Below are 11,376 nucleotides of genomic sequence, written 5' to 3'. Positions count from 1 at the left end.
AAAAAGAGAAATTTATGAGATAGAAAGCAGATTATTCAGTGGTTGCTTGGCTGGGGGTTCCGTCAAGGGAGAGAGTTGATAGCGAAAAGGAATGAGTTTTGAGGTGATGAAAATGAAAACTGACTATAGTAATGGCTGAATAGATGACTAAAGACCATTGAATTACATACTTTTAATGGGTGAAATGTATACTATGTGGATTATTTTTCAATATAGCTGGGTGGTTTTTTTTTAGTATTATGTATGATTCCATTGCTGTAACATTCTTGAAAAGACAAAACTAGAGACAGTCTTAATCAGTGGTTGCCAGGGTCTGAGGCTAGGAGTGGGATATGACTACAAAGAAGAGCATTGTTTTTGTGCTGATTAAACTAACCTCTTGGGGTGCACGTCTGGCTCAGTCAGTAAAGCATGGGTCTACTTGATCTCAGCGTCATGAGTTTGAGCCCAACGTGGGGCATAGAGTTCAATCTCCTAATTTATGAGGTGCTTACACATACCTCTACATGTCAAAATTCACAAAACTTATGAACAGAATCAATATGTTAAAAATTCACAAAACTATGGGGGCACCTGGCTCACTCAGTCAGTTAAGCATCTAACTCTTGATTTCAGCACAGGTCATCATCTCACAGTTTGTAAATTCGAACCCTGTATTGGGCTCTGCGCTAACAGTATGGACCTGCTCAGGCTTCTGTCTCCCTCTCTGCCCCTCCCCTGCTGGTTCTCGCTCATGCTCAAAATACATAAATATTTTTTTAAAAATTTATAAAACTATGAACAGGAGAGTTAAATTTACTGTTTATTCAAAGTATTTTTTTTTTCTAAATGTCAAGAAGAGAAGCCAATTAGAAGAAAAAAGCCTCTTCCCCAACAATTAATTCCTAAAGTAACTGGGTAAAGTGAACAAGGTAGACATTTTGACAAAGGGTATGGCTGGGTTGCAATGGCCCATCATAGGGTGTTCGGGTGCAAGCAGGTGAGGATATCCTTGCTTGGAGCAGGGTGTCGGGAGCCTGAGCAGAGTAAAGAAAGAATTCATGAGAAGATGAGAAGATGACCTAGTATAGGGAACCAAATACATTAAGAATATAGGAATCAGGCTTCTCACCGTTACTGTTTTATAGGAAGGGAGAAAGGAAAAATGAACCCCATGGGATCAGAAATGAAACCGTAAGTGTGAACTCCTGGTTTTCAATATACATATAGAAATAAATACAGATATATATAAGCAACATACACACACACCAACAGCAGTTGCTCACTAGCACACAAATCTTGGCTTCTAAATACCATCCTCCATTTAAAAAAAACAGGGCACGTTAAAAAAAAAATGACTTTTTCTTGAGCTAGGGCAGGGAAACCATAAGTCTGTTATATCTCATGGAAGGGAGTAAGAAATTACTCAAATAATGATGGGACATGTCAAAAGGACAGAAGTCACCTAGAATGGTCTTCCCCTGGCCAAATCAAGAAAAACTGTGAGCATCACAGTAATGGTAACAATAGATTTTAACCCACTGAACAAAGTAGCAAATCATGAGTCCATATAGATATAAGTTGGAAGTTTGATGAAAAACAAGGTAGTACTCTGAAACTACTTTCCCACAAAATTATAAACCAAAAAAGGATAGCTTTATTGTGGATAAGACTGGCAGACACCACTTATTCAGTGATCTAAAGTAAAGACCATCAGAAAAAGGACAAATTAAAGTTACTAACTCATGACAGGATGCAATAAGAACATGGCATCGTTTCTGTAACATTCCTCCCAAAGATGCATAACCTGAATCTAATCAAGAAGAAGTATCAGACAAAACTTAGAATGAGGGATATTGTACAAAACTAGCCTGTAATCTTCAAAAGTGCCAAGGCTGCAAAAGTCAAGAAAAAACGAGGACTTGGTACAGATTGAAGTAGACCAAAGACACTTGACATCTAATCTAAAGGCAAGGCATGATTCCGACTGGATCCTTTTGCTATATAGGACATTACTGGGACAATCAGTTAAACTTGAATGCAATGAAGATGTGAGGATTAGATGATCAGAAGGTATCAGTGCTAATTTCCTGATCTTAATGGTTGTATTGTTGTGACGTAAGAGCATGTTCTTTGAAGGAAATACACACTAAGGTACTCAGAGGTGATGCAGCATCATATCATAAACTTACAAACAGATCAGGAAGAAAACAATTTGCGTACTTTACACGTAACTTTTCTAAACATCGGGACCGTTTAAAATATTTCTTAGGGGCAGGTGGCTGGCTCAGTCGATGGAGCATGAGACTCTTGATCTTGGAGTTGTGGGTTTAAGCCCCACACTGGGTATAGAGCTTACTTAAAAATAAAACCTTTAAAAAATATAGACAGAATTATTTTTAAATTTCAAAGGACATAAAAAGAATGAATCACAGTTTTAAGACAATCCATACTTATGTGTCTGGATCACTGAAAAGCAAAATTATGTCACTTACTTATAAACATTAACCATAATTTGCTTTCTGTCACTGACAAAGGACTCACCCAATAACCACATTCACTTTACTGCTTCTGTTTTGTATTAATCCATTCCTATTGTTAGGTTTCTAACTATTTTTCAAATTTCTTGACAGTCATCTCCCAAGGAATAATACGCTACTTCAGAAATTTTCATTAACTCTTGAAATTACATTACTCAGAATATATTTGTGGACTTTTCCTTTCTTAAAACTTTTTTCAGTAATATAATTCCTTGTATGAACTGGTATACTTAGACAAAGGGGTCCACAATTCCTATTTAGAAAAGTTTATTGATCATTATTCCTGCATTACACTTATTGAAAGAAAAATTTAATTGTCCCTGAAGGCACCCGGTCATTTCACATGATCTATACCCTAATGTTTTTCATATTAAAAATACAGGTTAAATATGAAATTAGTAAAATGCAGCATATAAAACTTCATGCTGAGCAAAAAAACAAGTCCAAAAAAAAAAGTTACTTTCTATTAGTAGAATAGCTTCCACAGTATTTAAGATGTTTCCTATGTAATTCATATTTGAATACAATTTTTAGAACCATAGGTAAATATATTTTGCAATTTGTTAACTGCAGGTATCCACATTTTCCTTCCATCACATAATCTGTTCCTTTGATTAAGTTGGCAACATCTGCTGAGATCCACAGAATGCAGCAAAAAAAAAAAAAAAGTAGTGGTTATTTCTCAAGATTTGAGAAATCTGGTCCACCTTTAGAGTAGTTTCCTGAGATTTCTGCTCCACTGAAGTCAAAACCAGGATTCTAAAAGACATGAAAAAAATAATGATAAAATAAAACTTTTAAGGAAAAGTATAAGTAACCCAAAAGGGAAATGGTAAAGACATGAACTAGCCACTGACAAAACAGGAAATCTAAATGACCAATAAACATGTGAAAAGATACCAAATTTCACTGTAATCACCAATACAGAACTTAAAATTAGAAGGTATATTTGAATTTTCAGATCTACAAATGTTGTATATTAAAAGGTTGGCAAGTGTATGGACAAACACAATACTTAGTATAAAGTGTGAAAATAGATTTTAATAACTAGCATCATTTGAGAGTTTGCTACATGCCAGGCAGGGTTCTAAGAGCAATGCATTTATTAACATATTTAATCCTCACAATAATCCTATGAAGTAAGTACTATCTCATGCTTTAGTCTCTTTGGAGGGCATTTCACTTATTCAACAAACATTTACTGAGTTCCAACTGTTTGGAAGACACCATTAGAAGCATGTGGAATTCAAGAGTGAATAAAACAAAGATCCCTGCACTGGTGGAGCTGCCATTGTTATAGGAGAACACAAACAATAAAACCGTAAGTTAGCTAGTAGAGGGGTTGGCCAACTTTTCTGTAAAGAGCCAAGTAGTAAATATTTTAGGCTATGAAGGCCGCATAGTCTCTGCCATAACTACGTAAGTCTGGTATCGCTATATGAAAGAAAATACCAAAAGAACAAGCATAGCTGTATTGCAGTATAACTTCACTTCAAAAACTGGGAGTCGGCCAGATTTCACCCATGGACCATAGCTTGCCAGCCCCTGATCCAGAGCGTTAGAGGTTGGTGCAAGTGCCAGAAAGGAAGGAAGGAAGGAAGGAAGGAAGGAAGGAAGGGAGGGAGGAAGGGAGGAAGGGAGGAAGACAGGGCGAACAGAGTAAGGGAAATGAGATCATAGTATTTAAATAGGATGATCAAAGATCAAAATATGCTTTACAGAGCAATGACTTGAAAACAATGAAGAAGTCAGCCAAGCTTTGGGAGAACACTGTAGTCAAAAGGACAGAAAAGGAATGGCCTGGAATATTCAAAAATACAAAAAAGCTAAGGTAATACAATATGGCTAAGGTAAAATGACTGAAGCAGACAGTTGCAGGAGAAGAAGTCAGGGAGATCATGGAAGACCACATCAGATAGGGCCTGGAAAAAAAACTTTGTCTTTTACTAGAGTGAAAGAGTTCTGAGAAGAGAAGCGATGTGTTCTGACTTGCATTTTTAAAAGGACTGCTATGCTGTTTTGAGAACACTGCAGCTTGGCAAGGGTAGACGAGAACCATTAGAAGGCTATTAGAGTAACTTAGGCAAGACATTACAGGTGGTCCAGATCAGAGTGGTTGGAAAGTTGGTGGTGACAAGTGGACAAATTCTGAATATACTTGGAAGGTAGTGCCAGTAAGGTTTCCTAACAAATTGGATACGGTGTGTGAGAGAGAGCTAGGAATGGAGGATGATTTCCCATTTCTGAACAAGCAGTTTCCATCAACCAAGATGAGAAGGCTAGAGGTATAACAAGTGTGGGAGGAAGTTAGGGAGTTCATGTTGAGTATGTTGAGTCTGATAGGTCAGATCAACAAGTGGAGATGCTGAATACGCAACTAGAAATGTGAGTCCAATACTTGGGAGAAAAGTCTAGACTGGAGATACAAATTAGGAAATCACCATTATATACATAGAAATTATCCATCAAAACTTGAAGAGTGCTTTGATCCAGTAATTCTTCTCCTAGATAAATTAATGGAACACTGGAATAGTTTCAAAAAGATGAAAGAACAAACTGTGAAATAGATACAAATCGAAAAATCCAAATCTTATCAAAAGGGAAGAGCCAAATAAATAACGATGATACAGTCAAACTAGAAAACATTCTGAAGCACTTAGAAGGAGGAAAAAAACAAACAATACATATAGTGTGATCCTGCATTTATGTTACAAACAAAGCAGCAAGCCAATATATCAATGAGATAAAAATGAAACAGAAGGAATGGAGAGATGTTAATGAAAGGAACCTATAACTTTTTTACACTATGTAAATCTACACTAATTAAATTTTTATGAGTTCACTCGTGCATTACTGGTGTACATTAAATAAATTTAAACTTATAAACTATGGCAGTACAAACAAAACCCTTCCCAGAAATTCTGAAAAACTAAAATCCACAAAAAAGACCAGTAATTTTTCTAACCATTTAACTTTAAAAACTCCTTTAAAGAACTTTTGTGATTTTTCTGTAACCAAATTTGAGTTTTAATTTCAAAAAATAGTTTTTCTATGATCTTAAAATGCTTAACAATACATATTCATACACTCATCTGACTTACTTCTTTCTGGAATCTTTCTAATGTAAGTTTTCTCTGCATTTGGTCTTGCACCCAAGGATCAGCTGCATATTCAGATTCTAGAAGAGAAGTCCAACAATTTGCTGCATCTCTCTTTGTCTTTGTAAGAACAATACGGACCATTTTTCTGTCCTCTAAACAAAAATCACAAAGAAATTAGAGTTCATCATAAAATTGTATATTTTCAAAAACCATTAGGTAACTATTTACAATACATTTCTATCACTCTATCTTCCAGAGCTGCAAAGACAAAGAACCCGATACCACAGAAGAAACATACTAAGTTTGAAGACAAGATTAATTTTTAAAAAGATTCCAACAATTATAGATCACCCTTACCCAAAGTCCATGTTCCCTCATCAGCTATCGTAGAATCAAAGAGTTTGCCCTGAAAAATAAACATATTTATTTTAGTACAAAAAATAAGTAAATAAATAAAAATGTTTATTTTAGTACATGAAATATCTATGTACTGAAAACATTAATGTCATTAATTTTTATAAGACTTTCATGATTTAAGAGTTTGCCAATTTCCTTTTTGTTTACAAATTTTTTTTAATGTTTATCTATTTTTGAGAAAGAGAGAGAGAGAGACAGAGTGCAAGTGGGAGAGGGTCAGAGAGCGAGACACAGACTCCAAACCATGCTCCAGGCTCCAAGCTATTGGCACAGAGCCCAACGAGGGCTCAAACTCACGAACTGTGAGATCATGACCTGAGCCAAAATTGGACGCTTAACTGACCACCCAAGTGCCCCAACTTTGCTAATTTCCTATCTAATCCAGATGTTAGTTGTCTAGCTTGGTTATGGTAGGGAGATAAAATTTTATACCATTTCAACATATTGATAGGTGTTCAACCCTATCTTTCCTCCTAGCAAGTTAAATGCAACCTAGTTTACACTGCTTGGGATATTTACTGACAACACACGGCTCTCAAAAGAAAGATCAGAACTCCTTAATTTTCAGGAGATGAATAAATATCACTGATCACTTAGTAGCCAAATGTGAAATTAATATATGAAATGCTTTGACTTTACCAATTAAAATGAACTACAAGAGCTTCCCTGCTGAAATTAAGAAATGATGTCTTTTAAAATAAACTTCAAAAATCTGGTTCAATCTCTTTGTTGGGCAATGTAGCACTAAAAAATTTTAAAGCACATACTGTAGTTCTGATTTCAGATAAACTGTGATGAAACTGTTGTTTTAAGAAAGAAATCAACAGAACATAAGTTTAAAAGAGAATGCATCTGCTCAAATCCATTTTGATTTGTTGCTACTTGCCAAATTTAAGTTTTAGGAAATAAAATTAAAATGCCACATAAAGCAAACACATTTTTTTTGTATTTCAACACCAGTGAGAAAAAAATCTTACTAGTCTAAACATGTATCTAAAATCCTGAAGTTGAAGTTACTGCTAAATTGTAAATAAAGTTACTGTTAAAGTCACTGCTAAAGTTCTGAAATTACTAAGGGAAATTTGAATGGTAATCTTAAACCACTGTTCAGGAAAACACGAACTGCACAACTATTCAGAAAGGTCATTAAAATCCAAGCTGACATAAATCAATGTCTTCCACATGGCTCTCTCCTTTTCTCTGAGGCACTTAAAGCACTTCCATATTAAAAATAACAGTAACAGCTAGCATGTAAACTCATTACATACCAGGCACTTGCCCAAACTCTTAATTCCCATGGATAGCACCTAATGCTCAAAACAATCCTATCAGAAAGGTACTATAATTATCACACTTTGTGGATGAAGGCACAGGGACACCGAATAATCTCTTGCCCAAGGTTACAAAATTAGAGAAACGGCAGAGCCAGGTATCCTACATCAAGGAATCTCCCTTCGCTACACTATCGTCAAACATCGTGAGTATGTAATCTGGGAAAGAAGTCCAACTTCGACGTAATTGAATTTAACTATAAAGCTTATCCAGGAAAATGCAGTTCTCAGATCTACGGGGCATGATGAGAATAAAAGAAGTATTATTCTCTCCAAACAACCCTAGACTATCTGCTTAACCACTCCACAAACATGCAGATTTTTGTCTCATTTTGATGAAAAAATAAATCACCTGATAGCGTCTCTGAATCCTCATCCCTGTATCCTTATCCCTTATTTTCTTCTTTACTTTTCCGTGACTGCCTAAACATTTATTAGTTTAGTTTTATTATGCCTCCCTACAAGAACATAATCTGTGTGCAAGAAACGTATATTTTATTCACCTCTGACCTCTTAGCACCTAAATCAGTGCCTGGAAGAAAATATATGTACGATAAACATTTGTTCCTTTAAAGATCCAGGTGAAGACCCGCAGAGGAACAAAAGAAGCCGTTTCATTTGGTTGAGAAAGCCAGAAAATTGGGCTCCTCAAATCTCCACTCAACTGAGGACCAGCCTTGAGTGGGGGCTCCGACCAGAACAAAACTAGGCCAATGCTATAGCTCTTTCGGGCAAGGAGCCATTCGGCCTTCCAAGTCTTTCCACGGAAACCCTGAACCTTAGGACTCGGGGACTCAGGGGCCAGGAAGAAACTGGGCACAAGCCCCGACTTGCCGCTACCTTAAGGATCTCGCGACCACCCACGGCCAGCGCCACATGCCGGCTCTGCAGGCCGCACTGGATATCCTGGGCGCGAGTGCCTGGCGGCACCTGAACTTCAATGAACACCTCCTCCAAGGTCTGGTACCACTGACCCCACGGCGTCCCGCAAGGAACCACCCCACTGCGTTCCTCAAACGGGGCCGACATACTCCAGTAGCCTCCCAGCTGCAGCCACAAGAAGCGAGGTGAGCGCACGCGCGGAGCGTCCACGCTTAGGCCACGCCCCGGAGTCCGCTCAGGTCACTGCACATGCGCAGGGACGTAAGTGACGTCTCAGCGTGTTCCTTTTTCCTTTTCAATGGCCATTTAGGACCCTTTCAGTAGCCGGTTTGAAAGAACTAAAACCCGGGGGGTTTACACCCAAGGAACGGCGAGAGGAGGTTGGAACCAGTGAAACTAGAACTCACTGCACTGCCACCTATATGACGCCAAAAGCGGACTTCCGACCTTTTCAGCTATGAAATGCGCTTGCGCAAATGCTGCTCTTCTTGTAAGTTACAATTGAGTAACGCCAAGAATGATTGGACACTGCTTGGGGTGGGGAAGGGAGGAGGCAGTAATAGTCTCCTATTGGCTAGTAACCGGAACTCACGGAACCGCTAATTACATGCTGCGAGGCCAGGTGCGCATGCTCTTTAGCTGTTCCCGTCCTGGATTGGTGTGCCCAGGGTTTTGGTTTTCGAACCTGCTGACGTGAAGGTGGGCGGGGAATAAGCGGGGAGATTTGAATTTGGAGCGAGTAGGCTGTAAGGCAGCGGGAAGTTGCCGAGGACCGCTAGTGACCTTCGGTTTGTGGAGCTGGTCGTCAACATGTCCTTTCCTAAGGCGCCCCTGAAACGATTCAATGACCCTTCTGGTGCGTACAGGGAAAGGAGCTGGGGGATGGGATATGGTGTCACGCACCTTGCCCCTCTCGGTTCCCTTCATCAGAGGCAAATAGGCGATTTTAGGGCTAGGATGGGTCTCCTTCAACTGACTAGTTTTTCTGGGATCTATACGAAGCATTTACTACATGCCTAGCACTATTCAGAGTGAGAAGGATACAGCAGCGAATGAAGCAGAGTCCCTGCCCAAGTAGCTTGCATTCAAATGGACAGTACAGCCAATAAACAATTAGTCTGTGGAGAAACTAAAGCAGAGGGAAGGGGATGGGGATAAGGAAGCTATTTGGTAGCTATTTGGTGGTCAAGCCCAGAAGGCCTCACTTATTTAAAAAAAAAAAAAAATTGACCACTACTTTTTCGTATGAACTTGTGGATTTCTTGTAGATATTCCACTCAGGAATACAAGAATGCTGATTGGGAACGGCAGTTTTGGGGTAAAATTATGGTAGCTGCTCTTACTGAGAACATTATTAATGAAGTAGTAACAGGTAATATCAACAGTACCATGCTAAGTATTTACAGTTAATTCTTCTTTAATTGTCCAACATTCCTGAGAGGTCATCCTGTTATTCAATATTTTATTGACAAAAATATTGAGACTTAGATTTGCTCAGCGTTACACAACCAAACTAGCAGAACTAGGACATGAAACCCGGCCTCCATGAATCCAACCTGTGCTCTTAACCACTGTAGGGCATAAGCACAATAACCGTAAGACTCAGATGTGGTTGGTGAGGCCCTCATTCAGTAGACACAAACTGTATGCAGGGACTGTGCTAAGGTCTTCCCTGTTCGGTCTGGTTTACTCTTTCCAACAACCAGGTGAGAAAGGTACTGATATTGTCCTCATTGTACACTTGAGGGAACGGAGGAGTTTTGTAACTGTACTGAGCAGCAAGTGAGGGGGAGGGCTGGACATCAAAGCCCCTGATTTATCCATTACCCATTATAATACATATTTTTAATGTTTTTTTAGTTTATTTTTGAGAGAAACACACAAACAAGGGAGGGCAGAGAGAGACAGGATCTGAAGCAGGCTCTGTGCTGTCAGCTCAGAGTCTGATGCGGGGCTTGAACTCCGGAGCTGTAAGATCATGATCTGAGCCCCCCAGCTCTCCAATAATATACACTTTTTAATGATCATTTGTTACATCTTTAACTTGCCAGCCAACATGCAAGTGGAAATAAGAATCACTTTGTTCACAAACAAAAGCCAAGTGACAAATGGATCAGCACAAGCATATTTTCTAAATTAAGAGATTCAGGGAATGTATATTTCCTGGATATTCAAAGAACCTTCTCTAAATTCTCTCAGCAGTGTGTCTTTTAAGGAGAATTTTATTTTCTTTATAATAGATTAAATTGCCTTTACCAGTGTTACAATATTTCAGACTCACAGTTTCAGGAGTAATAATAGTTATCACTTATTTGATGCTTTGTGCATATGTGAGCACTGTAGTGATTTCTCTTATTACTCCAGTAACCCCAACAACTATGAGGTAGATACTCTTTTATTCCTGTTTCACAACTGGGGAATTCAGCCTTGAATAAAAATAACTTTCCAGGGGTCTTAAAGCTAGATTAGAAAATCAGAGTATAATGTTCACATCTTTCCCCTATGACTGAAAGTACTTGGCACATAGTGATGTCTATTGATTGGCATACAAAGCTGGATTTGAAGCCTGATTGGAGGAATTACAAAACTCTATTCCCATTCTGGCGTCCCCAGTGACATTCTATGTTTTCTTCACCATACTGCCAAACTCAACCCCGAGCCAAATACTGGGGATACAGGCATGATCAAGAGAGTTTCTAACTTCAACCAATTTTATCTGACTTGCAAGATGAATAAGTACATTATCTGATTTGGGAGATGGATAAGTGTATTAAAAGCCATTACAAAAGTGTCAAGTTCTTTGATAAGAACACTATTCACAGGCTGCTATGGAGGGAGGTTTCCAACCTGATTTGGGGATTCAGAGAAAACTGGAAGAGGCTGAGATCTGAAAGGTAAGTGAGAGTTAGCCAGGCAAACTGGAAGCTGGGCTGTCCATTCGAGGTGGAAGAAATAGAAAATAAAGAGATCTGGAAGTTTGAAGCATTTATTTAATGTAATGCATAAAATGTTTGGTTTGTTTACAAGTATTGACTACCTGTGTTAGCTTCCGATTATTGTTGATCAAAATAGAAGTTGTGCCAGAAAGCTTGTGTTATCTCCCAGGATATCCCATCCCGTTTGTCT

General features: G+C 38.5%; 2 protein-coding genes across 3 annotated transcripts in view; one reads left to right on the top strand and one right to left on the bottom strand.

Moving 5' to 3' along the window:
* Positions 1 to 431: 431 nt before the first annotated feature.
* NUDCD2 (NudC domain containing 2) lies at positions 432 to 8,635 on the bottom strand. The gene is made up of 4 exons (XM_049647825.1): positions 8,209 to 8,635; positions 5,978 to 6,026; positions 5,621 to 5,772; positions 432 to 3,278 (listed from the first exon to the last, which is right to left on the bottom strand). Exons 1-4 carry the CDS (start codon positions 8,395 to 8,397, stop codon positions 3,195 to 3,197), a joined length of 474 nt encoding a protein of 157 aa, XP_049503782.1. The 5' UTR covers positions 8,398 to 8,635; the 3' UTR covers positions 432 to 3,194.
* A 210-nt stretch (positions 8,636 to 8,845) lies between these two features.
* Positions 8,846 to 11,376, top strand: part of HMMR (hyaluronan mediated motility receptor) — a 39,237-nt gene continuing 36,706 nt past the window's right edge. The window contains exon 1 of one of the 2 annotated variants that reach the window (XM_049647823.1): positions 8,846 to 9,106. In XM_049647823.1, the coding sequence (XP_049503780.1) occupies positions 9,061 to 9,106 (46 nt within the window). In that variant the 5' untranslated portion in view covers positions 8,846 to 9,060. The remainder of the gene's footprint in view (positions 9,107 to 11,376) is intronic. The other variant, XM_049647822.1, reaches the window with a different exon arrangement.

Source organism: Panthera uncia (assembly GCF_023721935.1).
Source record: "Panthera uncia isolate 11264 chromosome A1 unlocalized genomic scaffold, Puncia_PCG_1.0 HiC_scaffold_17, whole genome shotgun sequence".
Lineage (NCBI taxonomy): Eukaryota > Metazoa > Chordata > Mammalia > Carnivora > Felidae > Panthera > Panthera uncia.
Note: the sequence above shows the minus strand (reverse complement) of the source record. Positions and strands in the feature narration are given on the sequence as shown.

Bases quoted from the DNA above. Each gene is read 5' to 3' on its own strand.
- NUDCD2 (XM_049647825.1), bottom strand. From the start codon at position 8,397: ATGTCGGCCCCGTTTGAGGAACGCAGTGGGGTGGTTCCTTGCGGGACG. The intron at 6,027-8,208 runs GTAGCGGCAAGT...TTTATTTTTCAG, and splicing joins GTGGTCGCGAGATCCTTAAG to GGCAAACTCTTTGATTCTAC. The intron at 5,773-5,977 runs GTAAGGGTGATC...ATTTTTGTTTAG, and splicing joins TGAGGGAACATGGACTTTGG to AGGACAGAAAAATGGTCCGT.